We start from the raw sequence: 23,533 nt of genomic DNA on the forward strand, positions 1-23,533 counted from the left end.
CATGATCGAGTACAAATGGTGACAACGGTTTTTTTTTTTAAACTTTAAGGGAATCAAGTATTTTTCATTAAGTTTGTATTGGTCTTTAATTACATTTCAGTGAACTAGGGCTGTTCATGTAACGATATATATCGGATGATGATATAAAAACGTCTATCGTTTCATTTTACGCTATCGTTTGTTTCGTGGTGTCGCAAAATAAACTGTTTACAGCAATATTTTTTTCATGGTTTTGATGGTCACTGTAGTGGCTATATTAATTTCTTAAAGTTCTCTCTTTCTATTTAATATAACCACACTACAGACGGACAAGCGCCTGTTTTTATGCGTTGTGGTTAGCAAAAACTACAGTAACAGCATCGCGTGTCCGCTTGTTTATGTTCCACATAAACCTTTCACAATAAAGCTCAACATCCTATTGAGACTTTTCAAAATAAACTGAATCACGTGAAAGAGAAGATTATTTACGGATGAGAAGTAAAAAAGAGCCGCCAGCCGGTGCTAAAAAATAAACCTTAGACTCAAACGTTAGAACAGGCTTTTCCCCGCAGCACGCCGTGTAATAAATACTCACAAAGAAAACGGCGGCTGTTACAACTTGTGTCTAAAAATGTATTGTTTCATGCATCGGTTAAAACACTCGACCCGAGATTCACAGATTTTACAGAAAATGTTAAATTTTTGTGATTTATATCGTTATCGGGCGATAGAATTCTTATATCGGGATATGAGATTTTGGTCATATCGCACAGCCCTACAGTGAACTATAGTTTATATAAATGTATGTGAACCTGTTGGGGAGTGAATTTGAACTTTTAATAGAAGTAAAAGGACGTGAATTAAAAAGAGCATGAGAAGATTGTTTTTTACATTTGATCTTTTTTAATAATGTGTAAATCAAAATTTTAATTAAAGGAATTTTAATTAAAGCCCTACTTGAATTTTTTTTTTTTTTTTTTTTTTTTTTTTTTAAGGCATGAAGCCGCCTCAGGAGAGGCAGCTCATCCTGGTAGCCAACGCCCACATGCACTGGGACCCCGAGTACTCGGACGTCAAGTTGATCCAAACCATGATGTTCCTGTCAGAGTTAAAGAGCATTGCTGAGAGGGCCTCGGGCTCTGTGGCAACGGGATCGCCGACCTCTGACCCGTCCTCAATCCCCATCGTCCTGTGCGCTGACCTCAACTCGCTGCCTGACTCCGGTAGGGCTCTGTCACTTATCAGGAACCAGGGTCGTTCCATATAAATCAACCAAACCTGATTAAAGTTCCCACCTGATACATTCTGGACACCTGATAACTTGACACAATTAATACATAACAAAGAAAAATAGATTTAGCTTGATTAAAATGACCTATCCATGTTAAAAAATGTGAACCTTCGTTATTTTATTTTATTATCTAGTTTTTTCTTTGTTTTTACCGGCAATGGGAAAGTGTCTGTATATTCGTTTGTTGCCAGCGTGGTTTCCATCATCAGTTTCCCTTTAAAGCCACGAATGATGTCATGAGTTTCTTTTCCTTAATTAAAGGATTTAATAATTAAATAAAGTTCTGATTAATATCTCGCTAATGTTCCTGCTCTTTGATGCAGGTGTGGTGGAGTATCTGAGCGACGGAGGAGTGGCCGAGAACCACAAGGACTTTAAGGAGCTACGCTACAGCGAATGTCTGACCAACTTCAACTGCAACGGCAAGAACGGAAACTCGGATGGAAGCATCACACACAGCTTCCAGCTCAAGAGCGCCTACGACAGCAATCTGATGCCTTACACCAACTACACATATGACTTCAAGGTAAAACAAAAACACAAATAAACTCGTTTCCATTTGAAGCCGTAACAGTAATTTATATAGTGCCCAAAATGTCAAAAGTCAAGCTGAGCGAGACCCCCAAACGTCCTCTGTGGAAGGAAAAAACCTTCAAGAAGCAGACTCAGAGAGGGCGTAGAGCAGGGTCGGGAATTTCTGGTCCTGCAAATGTGTCTGACTGAAAAGTTAGAGGGGGAGTTGTTTTCACCCACCCGAAACGTTCCCTGTTCCCTGCCCCACGTTTCAGGACGCCAAGATTCATTCTGTGTTTGTGTGATAACTTGGTCAAAGAGTGCAGTGAGTCACATTGGCTCTAATCAGCTTCTGTGAGAGGACACAGATGTCCCGCTGCAGATGTTCTTTCCCCTTTTACTACTGAGTGATCTGACAGCTCACCTTATCCTGGTTTGAGTAAAGCAACTGAGCTTGACGAGTTCACTGTTGTAGGTCTGCGGAAGTTGGTCGGTGGGTCGTGCCCGATTTTTGTGAGTCAGCTTATGTGTTTCTGTAAGTGAAGTGAGACAGAGTGAGCTCACTTAGAGAGAAGCTACCCAACTTATGAAAAAAATGCTTACCAGTTACTTTCTTTTTTAAATGTAAAGGTTTACATTACTGGATCATATTTATCATGAAATGTGAGTCACTCTGCCAGCTAGTCTTGTTTCTGCATGTTAAGCAAGCCAGGGTTAGGTAATGATTGTGTCTTTATTCTTGAGAAAGCCTTTCCAAAGCAGCAATTATTCATGGTGGGGACCTCACGCATCTGAACCAGAGAGACCCCATCGGAGAGGAAGCTGCTACCAAGAAATAGTGGTCATTGCATCAGTTTCTCATTAATCCACATGAGCTTGATTGTCACGCATGATTTCCGGTTAACAGTACAAACTTTAGATGGAAGAAGCAGGAAGAAGCATGAGTGTATCGGTGAGTGTGTGAATGGCAGCTTGTGCTTACACTGTGCAAATAGCTACAGTGCTGTGTCTGACTGCTACTGTTAACTGTTGAAGATCTGGGTCTGGGTATGTTTGCTACTAGTTTAGTGCTAGCATACTGTTTTTAGAGCCGCCGTGTACAGACATTAGTTTTTGTCCTGACTTTATCATCTTGCTCTAGTAATAATAATGCTCATATTTTCACTAACATCCACTATTTTCCTCCTCGCTACACAAAAACTGATGTGTGCAGGAATTAAAAGGCACAAATGAGGTTTTTTTGTTTTTTTGTTTTTTGTTGTTGTTTTTTTTGTCCGCCTGTGCGTCTCACAGATAATTGAAGAATTTGTCTGACATCTGTAACAACAAATTTCTCACGTGTGGGACTAATAAAGCTTATCCTATCTTTGGGGCATGTTATAACAGGCGCTGGTGTGGAGTAATATCACGTTACAAATTGCAGTATAGCCTACGCATCCTGTTGTCACCATCTTAATTTGTATCTGTTTTGAACTTTCAAACTTTCACTGTGCTGTAAGCGTCTTTATCATGTAAAACATGTCGATGGTCTGTGGTTTTGAGGAGACCCTCGCTGCACTCAGATGCTGACAGTTTTTAAGCGTGTCACCTCGCAGCGCGGACTTTCCAAAGGAAGAAATAAAGTAAGAGAGAGGAATAAAATTAGTCTCCATGTACACTGGGACGGATGCTGATGCGCAAAGCTCGTTTTCATCCTTGAGGTGTCACTTGATCTTATCAAAAACCACCGCCATGGCTCATTTTGGTGCTTTGTGACCTTTGCGGTTTCAGGCATTATGAAGCTGTCACACTAATACCATAACCCTGTGAGTCAGGGAACAGATGGCCATGTTTCCCTAAACCTAAACAAGAAATGTTTAGTCCCTAAACTTAACCGAGTGGTTTTTCCCAGCTAATAAACTGGCAAATCATGCCTCCGCTACTCCTCCAGCCTCATAATGAGTACTTTGCATGTTTCCAGAGATGGACCGTTACCCTTCATTGGTCGATCGCTGTAGCCGTCGCATCGACAGGGTGTCGTCAAGACAAAAGGGCTGCATATGAAAACGTGATATTCCTAGTCGTCTCTGCCATGTTAAAATACAGAAAATCACTACCTGCTATATTTATTGTGGATAATGTCGCTGTTTCAGGTGCAGGTTCAGTCGGGTAGATGAACGCGTTACAGCGACAAATTTAACGTCAACCATGAATTCTGTCAAATTGGTTTTTTGTACTGAGGTTTTTTTGTTACTGCCTCCGTTAAATTTGGTGCTGGGAACTCTGTATCACTGAGTGAATTACACAGACTTATAGGTGGGCATTAAGTTCAATCGAGAAAAAAAATACTGTTGCTGTGTGTTTCACTTTTGTATATCTGAGTTTTGCAGTGGGAGCTGTCAGCGGGAACGGAAAACTTTGAACATCGCGGCCTGTGAGCCGTGATTTTTACCCTTCAGCGCGCTCCGCAGCAAAAACTCGTATTCGCTTTATTTTGTGCGAAGCTGCCTCGCGGTTTTGATTTGTCACATCATTTCAGCTTCGGTTTCTAATGAGTCATCGAGCCAGACAGTTCATGATCAAATTCTTTTCTTCTTTTTTTTCTGCTCTCTTTTTCTTGTCTCACAAATGGTTAATTTATTCAGTATTGGGGCGTCAGTTATTTAACAGTTATTTATTACCTTATTTTTTTTAATATATGTATATATATGTATGCTTGCATGCATGCACAGACTTTCCAGTGAGTTCTCTGTTGGGGAATTTAAGCCCAGATTGGTGGGTGTTTTTGACTGTAATCGTCACATGAGCAATGTTTAGTCCCTCCAGCCTCCACACGGGGATGTCTGAGGTTACAAGTGGGGGCGAGACCTAGGCAGCCAGTGACGGGGAGACCCACAGGGAGCTAAAGCTCACAGTGATACCTCTGAGACGAGGCATCTACGGCCAGCCATTAATAAACCTTCCACAGACTCAACTTTTTTTAATGTAGCTCTTCAGACAGTGCAGACGAGCCATTCTCACTAACCCTGCGTCTGTAAGACTCATCTACTTGTTTACAATTTTAGTCTCTGCCCACTGGCGATATCACTGGCTGAATCCCACGGAGTCACTAACAACACTTTCGGTGATTAATGTTTATACTAATAACGAGCTTGACTCATTGCTGCTTCTCTTAGCGTTGATTACTCATCTGAGGAGCTAATGTGTTCATGCAAAAAAAATAGATTCATTAGAAACTAAATTAGAAACTGGAGCTCTACATCAAACAGGGATTTTCTATAAACACTCATAAAAGAAGCAAAAAACAAAACCAGCTCCTTCTCATTGTGAAATAAAATGACACAAAAATGTAATAAACAGATTAAAAACAACACAATATCAATTAACACTTAAGTTTGGACATCTCAGCACAGCATCAACAAGAACATTACTAGTCACGACACTCGCACTCGTCCACTCGTGGAAGTTTGAGCAACAACCTGAATTATTTTATGCAACCTGTTAAGTGGGAGGCTCAGAGGTAAAGATTTGTATCATCGAGGGGAACCTGCCACGTTGCACTCCAGTGCTAAATGATGTTTACTCTGAAAAGCAAAGAAAAACTAGATTAGGCTTTAAGTCATGAAGTGATTGGTTAAACTGCAGGTAATAAGAACAAGTAACCAAAAGTCACCCAAAGGGCCTCTCTGTGATTCAGTGAAAAGGGTGGTGTCATTAAAGAAGAAACACAACAGCCAATCGGTGATGAGGAAAAGAGGACAGGAAGTGATGTGTGGAAAAGTGAGGAAAGGGGTAAATAAAATAGACCAACTGGACCTTTTTAAACATTTTCCACAGTTGTTAGAAAGAGCTCGGGCTTTCTGTACGAGTCTCGGCAGATTCAAATGTTTTACGGACGAATGACAAACAGCAGATTTTTCTCCTTTCTTTGATTTGTGCGTCATTGTCTCCTCCCCTCGCTGTGGCCACGTGTCTTTTATATACTGATGGTAAAAACGCTCCCTGTGCATTCTCACTGATATTTCCTCCTGCATCCTCCTCTCTCCTCTCCATTCCTGTTGCATTATGCAAGGTGTGCTGAGGTCACAGACAGATGGATGGCACACATTAGAGAAACAAGAAAAGCTTTCTTCCTCGCCTCCTCTGCTTGTAGGAGGCGATCGTGGCTCAAGAGTTGGGAGTTCGCCTTGTAATTGGAAGGTTGCCGGTTCGAGCCCCAGCTTGGACAGTCATTTCACCCGTGCTGGTGGTGGTCAGAGGGCCTCGCCTCTGTCAGTGCGCCCCAGGGTGGCTGTGGCTACAGTGTAGCTGCCATCACCAGTGTGTGAATGGGTGTGTGACTGGATGTGTAAAGCGCTTTGGGGTCCTTAGGGACTAGAAAAGCGCTATACAGACCATTTGTAACTTTGGTGCGAGACACCAAAACACAAGAAATTGAGGATGTGCTGCCATGGAAATGGGGAAGCAGTGGATCATTAAATTGGTTGGTGTTGTTTTAAGTGACTCCCACACAGAGTTAACATCAGGTGGTGTTTGTGTGTCTGCAGGGTGTGATCGACTACATCTTCTTCTCCAAGACCCACATGAGCGTCCTGGGCATGCTCGGACCGCTCGACAGCCAGTGGCTCATAGACAACAACATCACGGGCTGCCCCCACCCGCACATCCCCTCGGACCACTTCTCCCTGCTGGCCCAGCTGGAGCTGCACCCTCCCCTGCCCCACCCGCTCAACCCCCTCAACGGGCTGCACCTGCCGGTCCACAGGTAGTGCACCCTGAGAATGAGAGAGAGAGCGCCCCGCCTACCCCTTTTTACCTCACCTTTTAAACACTGTCCCACCTCCTCCCTCCAGCTTTATACAGGACCCTGTACAGTTCACGTTAAACTCGGACACCATCTGACCGCCTCTAACCCCAAAAGGAGTGAAGTATTTGCCCCGGGTGTTGCTCCTTTTTATGTTTTTGCACACTGTATATTTTTTTTCTTTTCTCCCCTTGAAAAGGCTTGATACCAAATGTTGGGCTTGGGATGAAGTATTTCCCAACGTCTGTTTTGTTGTTTTGTTTTTGTTTTTTTTGATTAGTTGTAATCATGGCCGCTTAAAGATTCTACAATAACAAACTAATACAAACGACTGTTTAAGGTAAAGCTGCTACACAAACGTAAGCATCATTTCACACAGCTGTGAAATTTTTAGAGTACAGACACGTGATCGTATTAATGCTGCACAGTTTATAGAGCTGAAAGCTGCTTTCACTCCCAGATTAACTGACAGGTATTTAATTGAACGGGGGGGTCAACACTACAAAAAGAAAAACCTCAACCTTTTGAATGTTATAGGAGAATGTAGAAGGATTGTTTCTGTTGGTAATTGTTTTGCAAAAAGGTCCTTATTTGAGTTTCAAAAAACTAATTTGATAATAAGCGGGGAAATGGGTGCAAATTTTTAAGGATAAAATGTGCAAGCTGGGTGTTTTTTAAAAGTAATGCTATTTAGCATGGAGGTATGCGTCATCCTGGATCCATGTTTAGAATTAGGCCCATGTCACTCAGCATTGTATGAATTTCTTTCACTTTACCTCGGTGCGGTACGTCTTTTATAAAAGTGTTTTCTTTTTGCAAAGGCTTTTGTTCTCTGCAGCTCTGAAGTAATAAAACAATCAGTTGTTCGAATATTTTTCTAAGCCTTGCAGGCGGATTTGCTCAGACACTGCCTTTTTCCTGACATCCACAAACAGTCCGCTTCACAGTTTTGAGCTTTTCATGCTGTGATTTTTTTTTTTAAACCCCTGATCTGCCTGGCCAAAGAATCCCCCGCAGCAAGTGACATGTCCTCCGTCAGTAATAAGACCTTTATTTATTGGTGCCAGAGAGAAAACGTATATCGTTTAATGTTTTAGTCAATGTTTCCTGACCAAGAGGCTGAATGTATTTACTAAAAATGCTCGCTATGAATTTGGTTCTCGGAGCCGATTAATGCCAGATCCCTGTGGACTCTAAACTTTGTGTATTTGTGTCAGATGATTAGAAGGAATAGCTCTTTATTCTGTAAGTCGTAACTCAGGGCTATGCTATGCATCCAGCAGCACCTTTCACACTAAAGACTCTCAGAGTCATGTCGTACGAGCAAAACCAAACAGGAAGCTACTGTTCTGAAAAAGCACAGGTAATGTATGTGTTTGCATACGGATATGCTGTTGTTCATCGTGTCGTTATAGAAGTCCCAGGTCTTTGTGCATTTTTGATAAAATACTGATGCACTTTTACTCCTAACCTGGGAAAATCACATTTGTCCTAGTTTTAGATGAAACAAATAAAGCATATTTGGTCAGTTTTAATTGAATAAGAATTTAGTTTGCTTTAAGGCCTTTAGAGAGGCTGACGCGATGAATGATAAGGGATCGGACTGGGTGTCAGTACTACATGTTTTCAGTGCCAGTACAAAGAAAATGAGAAATTATTTTTTAAGATGGAGAGGGAGGAACATAAATGTTTTGGAGTTTTTCCTCAAAGAAATCTCACGATTAAACCAGCAGCTGCAAATCCACACACTAAAATCTGCATCCTGTTTATTATGGGAACTTTGCTCTAGTCTCTGCCCTTTTTAACTCGTTGTGTGATTTCTGTCAGCTGTTAAAGTCTTAAAACAGAATATCACTCTTTCAATGTCAATACACTGCTCACAATTCAGCTATGCAAACTGAGACAAGTGGACATGGCTTGTATTAAAGTGGATGTTATGTGTTTCCAGCTCAATCTACCAGAGTAGCTTTGTATGATTACTGTTCAGAATAATCCTTATTTATCTTACACTGGGCCTTAATGCAGCCTCTTAGTTCCTCTTCTGTTTGAAACGACCAGTTTTAGCTCCTCTCTCATTCAGACCTGGGTTCTCAAAGTACGGCATGTGGACCAGTGGGGGGTCGTATTAACAAGGAAAATTAAAGTACATGTAAAGTGTTCATAAAGCAGCACAGAGGAGAGTTTTAACCCTTCTGTTGTATCTGTCATAACAGACACTGTTGGTGCCAAGAAATATCACCTCATTAAATACCATTAAATTTAAAAACCAGGACAAAAATAATAAACCCAACTATCTAAATGTGTCTGTGCAGCCCCATACTCTTCCTGGTTTAAGACCACCCACTCTTTAAGTCAGCTTTCTTCTGATTGGCCGCCCCTCTGAAACTGCAGCTAGGTGGGGACTCTGTGTCTCAGATGACCAAATTAAGGATATCCATCTTTTGGCCTCATACAGACCTAAGAGTAGAAAAAAACTAATCTTAGTGTCACCACTCAGCTGTTTAGCTCCCTTCCACCTTCTCTTCAAGTCAAATTTCTTCTGATTAGTTGCCCCTCAAAACCTGCAGGTGCCAGTATGACCTTATTTGGCACTTCCTCTCTATTTGGCCTCATAAAGAAACGAGAGTTATAAAAACTGTCTGAAGCAGAGCATCAGAGCAGTCTGAAGCACGGGATTTAAGCTCACGTAGCTCATGTACATATGCTGACTTCATTATTTGAAACCTTGGACATACTTACTATGTACATTGTGTCCTATTATCTTATTTTTTCCCTCATTTCTACACTGGAACAGGAAAAGTTTAAAAGATTGGGAACCACTGGTCTGAACACAGAAAAGTTAAGCTTAGTTAAATCAGAAACCATCTGATTTCAAAGAATGAATTCAAAACATCTGATATTAAAAACCAGCTTTTTCTACACATTTTAACTGGTGCAGCAGGATGGTTGACACTCAGTCCTGTCTGTGCAGGCAGATGTGCCTCTTAGTGATAAACATATCTGGCACATTTCGCACTGTAGTGTGTAGTAAACCTGGATTAGTTGAACCACTCAAAGCTTTTCCTGTGTTTGAAAGCCATAATTCTGGGATACGTGGCGTCGGCACAGCAAGGTGTGTGACCGTGTAGCTGCAGCTTTAAATCGCAGGTTCTTCACTTTTACTGGCCTTCTGTTGCACATGATTTAACGCTAAGGAGTTCACCTCTGGGTTCGGTGGATTCGATCCCGGTGAGCATTTAGAGGCCTATACTTCACTCCTGAACTAACCTCACAGGGTTTTTATTTCCTGGTTTTTGTACCACAGCTGTACATAAATGAATCTGTCTTTGATGACGGCATGTCTTTCACATCTGTGAGGGGAATGTACCATTCTCCTGATAAAGGGGCGTAAAATTTTCTCACAATTCAAACGTGTACTTGGTGTTGTAATTTTCTTCTAAAGATCTCGTGTGAATACCACCTCCACATTTGTCTCTGATGCTCTTGTAGAGACCGGACGTGTCTCTGTTTCCAGCTCTTGTTTTTGAACTACGGGCATTTTCTGTCTCCAACATGCAGTCTTTCAATTAGTACTTTGTACTACTCAGTATTACCAACATTTTTTTTTTTTTGAGAAAAACCATAAATATTCTAGGTTTAAAAGCAGCTCGTCTATATGGGTTTTATTTCTCCAGTGTCATCTCAAAGCCTCACTTGCTGCTTTTGTTTTCCTGTCATTTCTGCTTTCACACACATTAAACACCAGTTACGTTCGCATTTATTCCACAACAATACCAAACTGTCATCACCTGAAAGCAGTTCACTTGTTAATTTTGTCTCTGTAGATGCACCTCATACACTTTTTCTACAAACAATGTGCCTAGTTTGTACAGTTTCTCCAACAGCAACACTGCCCATGAGACCAAGACCCTCAGAGATTAACCCAGCACCATCGCCCAGCCAACACCCTTCGATCCATCCTTCCATCCCTCCAAGCCAACTTTTCATGTGGTGAGATTGTGGGAGGAATTCAGGACTTTCTTTCCCTTCAGTTTCTGTTACGTTATGTAAAACGGTCACTCTCACTTGTTTGTGGTTTCCTTGCTAGGACAAAGATCATCACAAGCATCACGTGGAGTTTCTGAACGTAGAAATCCTGATGTTTGATGTCTGGCTGTAGTTGATTTTTAATTTTTGTTCCACTGTTAATTCAAACTGTCTCGGCTACTGCCCATTAGTCTTTGGTGGTGAATACGATGCCTGGTGATAGTAACTGGGGGAAAGACGCAGACGTTTTAATTTCATTGTCATGTTTGTACTCTGAATTTTATGGCTGTAGGCCAGCTCGCTGCAGAATCTCTACACAGAATTTAAGAAATACAACTAATGAAAAATGGCATTATGGACGAGTATGTTCATTATATCGATTAAAGGGGACCTATTATGCTTAGTCCTAATCCAGTCCACTCTGGAGCATCTTCAGGTGGATTGCAGTTCAAGGTAATCTTTATTTACATCATGTTTAGCCTTGATGCAGCAACTCAGGTATTTTAGCTCCCTTTAAGCCCGTTTTCTACTGATTGGGTGCCCCTCATCAGCTGCAAGTGGGCGGGGCTTCTGTGCCTGAGATGACCATATTAGGTATATTCACTTTCTCTGCCATCATATAGACCCAAGAATAGGAAAACAGGATGTTTGCATCAGTCTGAAGCCTGAACTTGTATTGTACACACTCTGACCTCATTATTACAGACTTTGGCCATGTTGAGCATGAACATTGGATCAGTACAGAGTTGGCAGACAGACAGGAAAAAGCAGAATCGGTCTCCTTTAATTCACTGTGGAAAATTAATTAAGAAAGAATTAATTAAGAAAGTCAGAAGCTCAACAGATTTTCAAAGCTGAAGAGCAACTTTCATTTTTCAAATCCGAATTTTAGAAAATTAAAATAAATGACAAAAGCCAGAAATGCAATTCTGTTATTTCTGCAAAATGAATTAAAGTATTTTTAAAGTTTCTGCCTTTCATTGTTGTTTTAGTAATGTGAGGTAAGAGAATAAAAACTGGGCGTGCGTCTTCAGGCCACCAGCTGTCACCAACAGCTGTCTAGCTCTCGAGAGAGTTTTTAAAGTTAATGTTAATGAAGTTAATGAAGGTGGTATGCAGTTCTTCACCACACTGGTTTCCAGTCCAACAAGCGTCCACCGCAGGCAGGAGGAAGCACCCAGTCAGCTTCCCCTGATTGGAAAACGTTCAGCTGTGGTGAACAGCTCTTACCAAAACCAAAGTTTGCCCCATTTTTGGCATTTAAATGTTAAAAAAAAAAGAGGAAAAGAATAATGTGGGTGACGACGTCATTTCTGTTTAGTTCCTCTGACAAAAAAAGAGAGAAATGCAGATCTCTCCTTTGTAGAATTCCTGTTGGCTTCTAAAATTTAAATTTCAAATCAAGGAAATGCACGAATTTGATTCTGGTAGAAAACTTCACAAGACACAGGATTCCAAGACACGTAAAAAGTGATTTAATCTGAGAAAATTTAGAGATTACATGTTCATCTAACATACACAAATATCCTGTGAAAGTGCTCTCAAACGGGAACTCATTTTCTCGCAATGTTAATTTATATAGATTTATGTAAATCCTGTTTACGTTAGAGCGAAATCTTTAGGGTTTATCACAGCTTATCACATTTGTCATGGGTCCCCAACTGTTAAAAAAGTGAGATAATTAATCATTGGACTACAATTAAAAACGACATAAGGATTTATTGGAGAAAACTAAGGGAACAAAAACATGTTGAATGTGATTTTTTTTTTTTTTGTCTATTTAAATTATTTTCTGAGATAATCCGTAATTCCATATAAATAAATAATGAATCCAATGTGTCAACAAAAATGAAATAAGTATTTTAAACCTGCTTCATCCAGTGTTCAGACTGTGGGAAATGAAATGGCAAAAACAGTCGTATAGAAAAACCTGAAGCTGTGATATTTACATGAATAAAGTGAGGACTTCTGCAAAGGCTCCATCTGTATTTTATATGTGAGCATCACCTGTCAGTTACAAACAAATCTTCAGAGACACTCCCCCAACAACTCACACCTTCTGTAGGCAATAAAATGTCATTTTTTGAAAACTCTTCTTGTCTGTGCTTTATTTTTGTTTTTTAAAAAAGTCAAAATTCAGGGATACAACACATATTGACGTCATAGCAGTGGGTATTACAAAAATCTTTTTTTAATTAAAAAGTACAAATACACACGTTTAATGCAACAGTAACAGATACAAACTTAAAAAAGTGAAAGGTGTGCAACAATCTTCTTCAGTACCTTCTTCAAATATTAAGGTGGCACAGTTTAAAGGTATTTTTATCAATTCTATCAGAATTTCAAGCATAAAACAATCACATTCAGATTATGTGATTTTCTAAGAATTATACCTTTGTCATCAAAGGATAACACTAGAGAAAATGAAACTGTATTCGGGCTGAATACAACAGGCTTGCTACAGGTAATTCAGATTGATGAAGGGAGGAATCGATCTGCCGTGTGATCAGAAGCTAGGTGTTGAAGCAGTGCGTGGCCCAGTGGTTGAGACGGTGTTCTTCCTGTAATTCAAAATAAAAACGATGGAGTTAATAATCAGAATAACTCAAAATAAGCAAATTAGTTTTGGCTCTAAAAATGCCCCCCTTTTGACCGGTAAATACAGAAACTAAGTTAATAGGATTTTGTATAGAAAGTTAGCTAAACGTTAAAAATGCCGGTTCTATGAAATGTTCGCATGTATTCTAAAAGTGATAAGTGTATGACTGATAAAAGATTCTCACTTTTGCAGAGTTTTGAGAAGGCCTGGAAACCACTTGGCCTCTGGATTGACACAGATCTTAGTACCAGACCTCACAGTGATCCTGTTGAGAAAGCAGAAGATTCAAAACATTACTTAAAAATGGAGAAATTATCACGCCGCACAAACTTGATTGAAACTGAAGCAGAAACAAAACTAAGACATGAAGTAAAAGTTTCATTTTTGCTCTTAGTTTACAGTTCTGTGTGTCAGCAGGTAACTTCAAACTTGCATCATCATCATCATCATCATCATCAGTGCCAGTTATAATACAATAATGTCAAAGTGTAAAAGGGCTTTATTGACATTTACATGGTTCACAGAACAGTGAAAAAGTTTAAAATTACAGTATAAAAGCTTAAAATGAAAAACTCTTAAAGATATGAAGATAAAATACTCAAGTAATAAAGTATATTTCTCAACAATAAAGTACATATAGTACACTTGAGTATTTCAAATGTGTGCATTTTTGTAAGTTTCCACAACATTTCTATAGAAAGCTTTATTTTATTGTGCTCTGCAATCTTTAAAGACACTTTCAATATAAACTGTGATGCATTACAGTAGAGAGTAAAAAGCACCGTTAAGAAACGTCACCTTTGCAAATACTCACATGATTTCAGTTCGGGGGCAGTGTCCTGAAACAGGAGTCACCTCAATCTTCTTGACCATCTTAGCAGAAACAGGTCTCATGGTCGTCTTTCTACAGCGGCAGGTATTTATGGTAAAACCTGAAAAGAAGCATTTCTATTATTTTAGGAGGAAAGAGTTTGTGCAAACAGTAAGAAACAGTAAGAAACAGTAAGAAGCCCCAAAGAAGCCAGTAGATGGACTTCGGGTAATAACCTTCAAACACTCAAAACAATATTTACTTTCAATTACAGGAAAAAGTTTTAATAGTTCTACTAATATTTTAATATTTCTACATTTCTACTATTCTTTGTTTTTTATCACTGATGTAAAAATATAAATGCCTGCAGTATCTCAATATAAGCCGCTCACCAGGCGCCTGTGGCACTTTTATTTAACTGTGTCATTTGCTGAGTGCTGTAGACTGTAGTATATATTTACTCTTTATCATGCTGCTGTAACATAAAAATTTCCCTTGTGGGATCAATAATTTATCGATCTGTCTGTCTAATGTATTTTTAAACAGAATAACTAAAGTAAGACGATAAATATGAATAAAATAATGACCTCAAAATCAAAGGGTATATTTTGCCCTCCTGTGAGATACCAAACTGTACAAATATTCTGAATTAAAGCAGTAATGTTTTCTTACCATGCAGAGACGCAATGCAACAGCAGAAAGTCAGAGCGACCAGCAGGAGCAGTGGCTTGTTCATCTTCGTGATGGTTGTTTTGACCTTTGAGGACCAGTGAGGATTCAAGAGAGAAAGTCTGAGTGAACGAAGTCGAGTGTGGGTTTATAAAGCTGAGAAAGAGGAAGTAAGTTTGGAAACTCTGTGACATTTTCTGTAGTTTTCTGCTCACTGTGCTAAATTTATCAAACACCCCCATTTCGTCACTGCTCAAAATAAAATGTCATAAAAACAGAATTATAAAATAAAATAATAAATATAATTGCATATTATTATATAATAAAAACATGTTGAATTGCATATTATATAATTATAAATGTTATATATGATTACCAATCATGTAAATACTGAGTACATTTAATAGGGGATTTCTTTGATTACTGGATGCTAGCTCCAAATCTAAGGCTGTAAAGATGCTCAGATACACTCAGACACTTCAACAGTTGCACCTTGCTAGTATAAATACATAAATAAAGTAAAATATTTCATTTGGCAGAGCAGCACTTCCGTAATTAAGGGCTGTTAACCTTTTCCGTTTCTGCTTTATTGACTGGGGGAATTTTGTCTCAGCCCCTTAAATTAGACTGCTTCTCATACATGAAAATTAGATGGACAACCCAGAATTACACCGATAAAACTTATTTACGCGCATCTGCTGGAATCAGACTGGGAACTCCTGATCAATCACAAAATGCTTTTGTGGGTCATAAGAGGACCCTAAAGATTCATTTTTTAAGTCTCCCCAGCATGCCGCACTGTGGTTTAGTGTAGAGCTGCTGTAATCAATCCTAAATAATGTTTTGCTTTAGGTTTATTGGGTTTTTTTACACTTACAATTAAATTTAAATATGATTTTCAAGTGAAAATATCAAGAAAAAAGGAGGGAAAGGAATAAAGGGATCCAAAGCCATTGTTTTATTTTTGGGCTGTGGTTTTGGCCTATGCACATACTTTCCCCCTTCATAAAGTAACAGCTGTGATGACTAATAACACTTCAACATTAAGTAATGCTGAAAGACGACATCGGTCATGACTGAAACTTTCACCACTATATGAGCTACTTGGATAATATCTGCCTCTCTTGAGGGACTTTGAAAGTGGCCTCTGTCTCTGTGCTGGGGATCAGCGTGTCTGAGGGATCTCCTTCCTCCTCTTTTCCTTCCAAGGATTAAAGTTATTTCTTGTTTTACGATATTTTGTGTGTTTACATAAGTTGATGAAGTTTGCACAGCAGGGACTCTTTGTCCAACATTCATCACTGTTAGCAACTTTTTCATTTACAGCAGGGAAGTACCTCTGCACAGGGCTCAGGGCTCTACTCAGTGCCACTTAGTCACGTGACCGCAGGTCGACTAAACACAGTAAAGCAGGAAGCTGCGAGTAGGGGGCAGAGCAAAGTGAGTCTGAATGACATGAACGGTGTTAACTTTAGGTTACTTGCATAAACCTGGTTCTCAGAGTTGCATGAGTGAGATGTGTCACTATGGAATGTGCCTCCCCGCATATTCCTCAGATGCATTTATCTCATTCTGCCAATCCTGATTGGCTGGTGATTGCAATCATTATGTCGGGCAGAGCCACCCACCCTTAAATAGCTTGTGCTATTACATAGTTGTTATTTAAGATAAACACCTCTTGTCGCTTTGCCCCGGCATGAAGGGCTGTCTGGTGAGATGTCTTACTCATGGTACTCTGAGAACCAGGGTTACGCAAGTTACCTAAAGATCTCATTTCTAGCATTCATTTCACCGTCTCACTATGGGAAATGGAGACTCCAGTATTGCCAGACAAGCTTATGTCAAGGACCCAGTGCCCACTACTTGAAGCAGAGACTTCCAACCTGTAAAACTGGACAAAAATGAGAGGTGAAGACCAGCTTGCCTCTGCAAGACCGGCTTGCGGCCTGCAGGCTTGCTCCACCACGAGTGAAGTAAGCCGGAAGGCCATTTGCTGCCTGCCACCCTATACACCCTACACATATACTATAATCATATGTGTATTGTTTGTGTATTTATACACAAATACTCATATGTATTCGAATAATAATAATAATAATATTAATAATAATAATTAAAAAAGAAAATGCATGAATAAACTTTCTGAATCCTTTATCATCTGCAACTGAAAATAGTTGTGGACGATTACTATACCTTTCTAATGTGACGATGTTGTCTGTTGTTGTTGTCCCTGGCTCTCTTTCTCTGTCTTTCCCTGCCTTCTGTTCCTGTGCTACTGCGAGTACTACCGCCCCCCCCCCTCTGCTCAGTCCAAGCACAAGGCTCACGTGCTGAGTAAAGCGGGAAAAAGTGAGAGAAAGAAAAAAAAAACCACTAGGCTCGCGTCGTTCACTTCAAAGAGTCGGCTCTAAGAGCCGTTTTGTTCACGACCGACACATCACTAGTATACAGCCTTTGTAATTCTTCAGAAGAGAAAGGGAGGGGGGAGAATGCAGACAGGACAATAGGTACAAATACCCCAACCACCTAGGCACATAGGTCGGGTTGGGCTTTAGTGACACCCTGTTACAAGCATAGCCATACCTGTTATGTGTCTGTGAGCGCGAGGAGGGAGAAAAAGAGTGGAAAAGTACGAGCTGTCACCGAGCAGAAACGGGAAATGGAAGCATGTAAATATAATAATAACCACTGCAGCCAAAAAGAGTGCCTGACGAGCCCAGTTGTAAGTAAGCTCTTAAGACTCGACTGTACGCTGTGTTCGTGTTTTCCTCCGAAACAAAAAGTTCCGTTGGAGCAGCCTTTCAACGCCTCTCTCTGTCTCTCGCTAGCAAAGTTGACTCAGACAACAAAGTAAAGCTAGTTTTCAGCTACGAGCCCGACACGGAACTGGATGTATTAGCCAGAGGTCTCTTTACGGTTTTACGCCTTTACGGTTCGGAGCCGCGAACCTGTTTTACAGGTGCGGAATAGTTTTCTATACGAGATCGCTGCAGAAAGTGCAGCCTTACCTAATGTCAACCTACTGTTACTCATTTTATATTAAGATTTAAAACCTAGTTGGTATTGGTATGGCAAATAACCTTCAGTAAAAGTAATAGGTCACACAACAATAGTACATTCATGTAGTTGTAAATAGCATGATAATATATTAAGTAATCCAAAGTATTCAGAATACATTACTCTCATTGAGACACAGGCATTAGAGCCATTAAGAGGCTATTGTAATGGAATAGAGTTACTCATATTATGTATTTTAAATATAATTCCGGTACATGTATTCCGTTACTCCCCAACACTGGCCACAATCAGCCCCAGTTTCAGCTGTGGGCAAAAAGGGGTCTGTTCCCAACAGGCTAACTTGGCACATCAGTCATCGTCTGAGACTCCTCATGTTGAAGCGGGTGCAGTGCAGGAACCAGGGGTTTCGATTGCAAGCTGGGCATGTTCCAGCCCAAGGCAACACAAGCAGACCTGGTGTGTGTTCTTACTCGAGACCCCATACCTTGGAGTCTCCGCGTCCTCCAGTATAAGGGAAAGTTGCGATTTTTGCTAGCTGGTATACTAACGTCGAAGGATGTGAGTTAGTTGGCTTGGTAACCTTGGCTGAAGATGAACGGTGGTAGCTGGTGTGCTAAACTGTGCAAAAAGGACCGCCTTACTGGAAGGTAAGTGGTATGACGACCAATCTTTGGTGAAGATTCGGGTTCAGAAGAGACAGGCAAAGGTAGCTAGCACCCAGCAACAGGAAATAGCTAACGCTCCTATCTGTGGAAAGTGAAGTTAACTATTCTAAGAAGGTTGAGATATGCCCTGAAGCAAGAAGAGGTTTTTGAATAACAACTATGTAATAGTGCAAGCCATATAGGCGTTGTTGTTTTAGTAATGTGAGGTAGGGCTGGGCCACATTATACCGTTCACGGTAAAACCGGTACAATGTTACGCAACAATAAGAAATTAAAATATCACCATAGAATATGGCTCATTTGCATGAGCGAAGCCGCTGTCTGGTGAGGCTTGCTATGTCCCTTTTGATTGTTAATGGTTAAAAATGTTTTTTATGAATCACAAGGTATAAAACTACTTAAAAAGACACACACACACACACACACACACACAAAGTAACTCGGCCGGAGTGCCTATTTCGGGTCACTTTTGCCAGTCCCAAGTACGGATAAAGGAGGAGGGTTGGAATTGTGACATTAAAAAAACAAAAACTCCACAATGTTTTTTTCTCTCTCCTACAGCGTCTGTTGCATAGGCATGACCTATTATGCAAATTAGGCGATGACATCATTTGGCGACTTCTAGCGACTTTTAGGACAGCCAATCGCGATTTTACTTACTGAAGAGTTGGCAACACTGCGGAGCAATCTGGGTCCAAAACTCCGTCCTCTTCAGGTACCAAAGTCAAACGAACACTGCGGCACACTGAGAGTTAAAAACTTCTTTCATCTTTAATTAAATGATCAGTGTTGCTGCTTTACCAGGTTTAACAATTAAGTTTAAAACAGCAGAACTCTCTGCCTGGGAGGGATGTGAGGTGGGCAAATGAACTGAATCATTTCTTCAACAGATTTGATTCAACCATGAGACAGTCTACAACATCGGCTGCAGACTCACCCACCCCCACTGCTGCTGTTCCACCTCTGACACCTCAGACACTTCACACCTCCTCTATTCACCCTGCTCACTCCTCCCCACCCCCAACAACAGCATCCAATACACACTCAACACAAGGCTCCAGCCTGTCTCTCTCAACCACCCAGGTTAGGAGGGAACTGAGGAGGATTAATGGCAAGAAGGCAGCGGGCCCAGATGGCATCAGCTCGAGGGTCGTCAGGTCCTGCGCGGACCAACTGTGTGGGGTGATGGAGCACCTCTTCAACCTGAGCCTGAGGTTGGGAAGAGTCCCACAGCTCTGGAAAACCTCCTGTGTTGTACCAGTGCCAAAGACTTCACGCCCCAAGGACCTCAACAGCTACAGGCCGGTGGCTCTGACATCCCACCTGATGAAGACCCTGGAGCGGTTGGTCCTGGCTCAGCTTCGGCGCCTAACAAGCTCATCACTGGACCCACTTCAGTTTGCCTACCAGCCTGGCATTGGAGCGGATGATGCCGTCATTCACCTCCTACATCGTTCCCTCGCTCACCTGGAGACCGCTGGAAGCACTGTGAGAATCATGTTCTTTGATTTCTCCAGTGCCTTCAACACTATTCTTCCCTCGGTTCTGAAGGACAAGCTGGAGAACTCTGGAGTGGACCATCACCTCACTACCTGGATCCTGGACTACCTCACCGACCGACCACAGTATGTGAGGACTCAGGGCTGTGTGTCAGACAGGGTCGTCTGCAGTACGGGGGCCCCACAGGGAACGGTTCTGGCTCCGTTCCTCTTCACCATCTACACTGCAGACTTCTCCCACAATTCCACCCAGTGCTTCCTGCAGAAGTTCTCTGATGACTCTGCAATAGTCGGCCTCATCACTGATGGGGACGACAAGGAGTACAGAGGTCTGACCCAAGACTTTGTGGACTAGTGCCAGCTGAACTACCTCCAGATCAATGCCAGTAAAACCAAGGAGCTGGTGGTAGACTTCCGCAGGCACAAGCATTCTCCACTGCAACCACTGAACATCCAAGGTATGGACATTGAGGCTGTGGACAGCTACAGGTACCTTGGTGTTCATCTGAACAACAGACTGGACTGGACTCATAACTCAGACGCCCTCTACAGGAAAGGGCAGAGCAGGTTGTACCTGCTGCGGAGACTCAGGTCGTTTGGGGTGGAGGGCCCACTCCTGAAGACCTTCTATGACTCTGTGGTGGCTTCTGCTATCTTTTATGGCGTGGTCTGCTGGGGCGGCAGCATCTCTGCTGGGGACAGGAAGAGACTGAACAGGGTGATCCGAAGGGCCAGCTCTGTTCTAGGATGCCCTCTGGACCCAGTGGAGGTGGTGAGTGACAGGAGAACGGCGGCTAAGCTGTCATCCCTGTTGGACAACGTCTCCCACCCCATGCAGCAGACTGTGACAGCACTGAGCAGCTCCTTCAGTGGGAGACTGCGGCACCCACGGTGTGGGACGGAGAGATTTCGCAGGTCTTTCCTCCCCACTGCTGTCAGACTCCACAACAAAGACTTTAACTGAACAAACACACACATCCACACATGTGCAAAATATATTTTTATCTTATTGTATATTTTTATTCTATTTTATTCTACTGTATATAGTATATTATTTTATTCTATTCTGTACAGCTGTGTACTGTATTTATTCTTATTGTATTCTAATTTTTGCGTCATAACTTTTGCACTGTCCACTTCCTGCTGTGACAAAACAAATTTCCCATGTGTGGGACTAATAAAGGTTATCTTATCTTATCTTATCTTATCTTAACACCCCGGTATCCGTGAAAACAGAATTTATTAAATTATTAATAATAATTGAGTTAGAAGTTAGCAGAAATTAGCGCGCTAGTTTTGCCAGTTACCTAAACATTAAATTAAATTCACTTCCACTGTAGATGAAGACAGAAACTATATAGATAGATCAGAATTTGTCAAATAATCTCAATGAGATTTTACCTGGATAAATAAAGGACTAATAATAAAACTGTTATCAATGAAGGTGGTATGCAGTTCTTCACCACACTGGTCTCCAGTCCAACAAGCGCCCACCGCAGGCAGGAGGAAGCACTCGGTCAGCTTCCTCTGACTGGAAACTTTCAGCTGTGGTGAACAGCTCTTACCAAAGCCAAACTTAGCCTCATGTTTGCCATTTAAATGTTTAAAAAGAGAGAAAAAAATAAGTTTAAATAATGTGGGTTATGCTGCTGTCTTTGTTTAGTCCCTCTAACAAAAGGACTATCTGGCTCTTTAAAATTCTTCAGTGTACAGGGAGTGCAGAATTATTAGGCAAATGAGTATTTTGTCCACATCATCCTCTTCATGCATGTTGTCTTACTCCAAGCTGTATAGGCTTGAAAGCCTACTACCAATTAAGCATATTAGGTGATGTGCATCTCTGTAATGAGAAGGGGTGTGGTCTAATGACATCAACACCCTATATCAGGTGTGCATAATTATTAGGCAACTTCCTTTCCTTTGGCAAAATGGGTCAAAAGAAGGACTTGACAGGCTCAGAAAAGTCAAAAATAGTGAGATATCTTGCAGAGGGATGCAGCAGTCTCAAAATTGCAAAGCTTCTGAAGCGTGATCATCGAACAATCAAGCGTTTCATTCAAAATAGTCAACAGGGTCGCAAGAAGCGTGTGGAAAAACCAAGGCGCAAAATAACTGCCCATGAACTGAGAAAAGTCAAGCGTGCAGCTGCCAAGATGCCACTTGCCACCAGTTTGGCCATATTTCAGAGCTGCAACATCACTGGAGTGCCCAAAAGCACAAGGTGTGCAATACTCAGAGACATGGCCAAGGTAAGAAAGGCTGAAAGACGACCACCACTGAACAAGACACACAAGCTGAAACGTCAAGACTGGGCCAAGAAATATCTCAAGACTGATTTTTCTAAGGTTTTATGGACTGATGAAATGAGAGTGAGTCTTGATGGGCCAGATGGATGGGCCCGTGGCTGGATTGGTAAAGGGCAGAGAGCTCCAGTCCGACTCAGACGCCAGCAAGGTGGAGGTGGAGTACTGGTTTGGGCTGGTATCATCAAAGATGAGCTTGTGGGGCCTTTTCGGGTTGAGGATGGAGTCAAGCTCAACTCCCAGTCCTACTGCCAGTTTCTGGAAGACACCTTCTTCAAGCAGTGGTACAGGAAGAAGTCTGCATCCTTCAAGAAAAACATGGTTTCCATGCAGGACAATGCTCCATCACACGCGTCCAAGTACTCCACAGCGTGGCTGGCAAGAAAGGGTATAAAAGAAGAAAAACTAATGATATGGCCACCTTGTTCACCTGATCTGAACCCCATTGAGAACCTGTGGTCCATCATCAAATGTGAGATTTACAAGGAGGGAAAACAGTACACCTCTCTGAACAGTGTCTGGGAGGCTGTGGTTGCTGCTGCACGCAATGTTGATGGTGAACAGATCAAAACACTGACAGAATCCATGGATGGCAGGCTTTTGAGTGTCCTTGCAAAGAAAGGTGGCTATATTGGTCGCTGATTTGTTTTTGTTTTGTTTTGAATGTCAGAAATGTATATTTGTGAATGTGGAGATGTTATATTGGTTTCACTGGTAAAAATAAATAATTGAAATGGGTATATATTTGTTTTTTTTTAAGTTGCCTAATAATTATGCACAGTAATAGTCACCTGCACACACAGATATCCCCCTAAAATAGCTAAAACTAAAAACAAACTAAAAACTACTTCCAAAAACATTCAGCTTTGATATTAATGAGTTTTTTGGGTTCATTGAGAACATGGTTGTTGTTCAATAATAAAATTATTCCTCAAAAATGCAACTTGCCTAATAATTCAGCACTCCCTGTATGTTCATACACAGTCCTCTAACATAAACTCAAATATCCTGTGAAAGTGCTCTCAAAAGGGAAGTCATTTTCTCACAATGTTAATTTATATAGATTTATGTAAATCCTGATTACGTTAGAGCGAAATCTTTAGGGTTTATCACAGTTTATCACATTTGTCATGGGTCCCCAACTGTTAAAAAAGTGAGATAATTCATCATTATAGTACAGTAAAAACTACATAAATATTTATTGGAGATAATTAAGGCGACAAAACCATGTTGTCTTTCAGACAAGTGGTGAAAAAGAGTCCAAAATACACATCAAGTTTGCTGAAATTAGTATTTAATAAGAGAGTGCCATTTTTCTATTTAAACAAAAGTCGTGTAAGTCTTTATATTCATATTTGAGTTTATTTTCTGTAGTGG

At 41.0% G+C, this 23,533-nt stretch overlaps 2 protein-coding genes across 2 annotated transcripts in view; one reads left to right on the top strand and one right to left on the bottom strand.

The window, feature by feature from the left end:
- Positions 1–12,682, top strand: part of cnot6l (CCR4-NOT transcription complex, subunit 6-like) — a 26,247-nt gene extending 13,565 nt beyond the window's left edge. Inside the window, exons 10-12 of the mRNA XM_082554248.1 lie at positions 975–1,202; positions 1,594–1,796; positions 6,310–12,682. Coding sequence (XP_082410374.1) covers positions 975–1,202; positions 1,594–1,796; positions 6,310–6,531 — 653 coding nt within the window. The 3' untranslated portion in view covers positions 6,532–12,682. The remainder of the gene's footprint in view (positions 1–974; positions 1,203–1,593; positions 1,797–6,309) is intronic.
- On the bottom strand, positions 9,041–18,889 carry LOC309718734 (C-X-C motif chemokine 10-like). Its single transcript, XM_082554249.1, has 4 exons — positions 14,675–18,889; positions 14,006–14,123; positions 13,376–13,456; positions 9,041–13,153 (listed from the first exon to the last, which is right to left on the bottom strand). The coding sequence occupies exons 1-4, from the start codon at positions 14,736–14,738 to the stop codon at positions 13,099–13,101; spliced, it is 318 nt and encodes a 105-aa protein (XP_082410375.1). The 5' UTR covers positions 14,739–18,889; the 3' UTR covers positions 9,041–13,098.
- Positions 18,890–23,533: the final 4,644 nt, after the last annotated feature.

This window comes from Aulonocara stuartgranti (genome assembly GCF_965226115.1).
Source record: "Aulonocara stuartgranti genome assembly, chromosome: 12".
Lineage (NCBI taxonomy): Eukaryota > Metazoa > Chordata > Actinopteri > Cichliformes > Cichlidae > Aulonocara > Aulonocara stuartgranti.

Bases quoted from the DNA above. Each gene is read 5' to 3' on its own strand.
- LOC309718734 (XM_082554249.1), bottom strand. From the start codon at position 14,738: ATGAACAAGCCACTGCTCCTGCTGGTCGCTCTGACTTTCTGCTGTTGC. The intron at 13,457-14,005 runs GTGAGTATTTGC...CTTTCTCAACAG, and splicing joins TGCCCCCGAACTGAAATCAT to GATCACTGTGAGGTCTGGTA. The intron at 13,154-13,375 runs GTGAGAATCTTT...TTTGAATTACAG, and splicing joins CTTCTCAAAACTCTGCAAAA to GAAGAACACCGTCTCAACCA.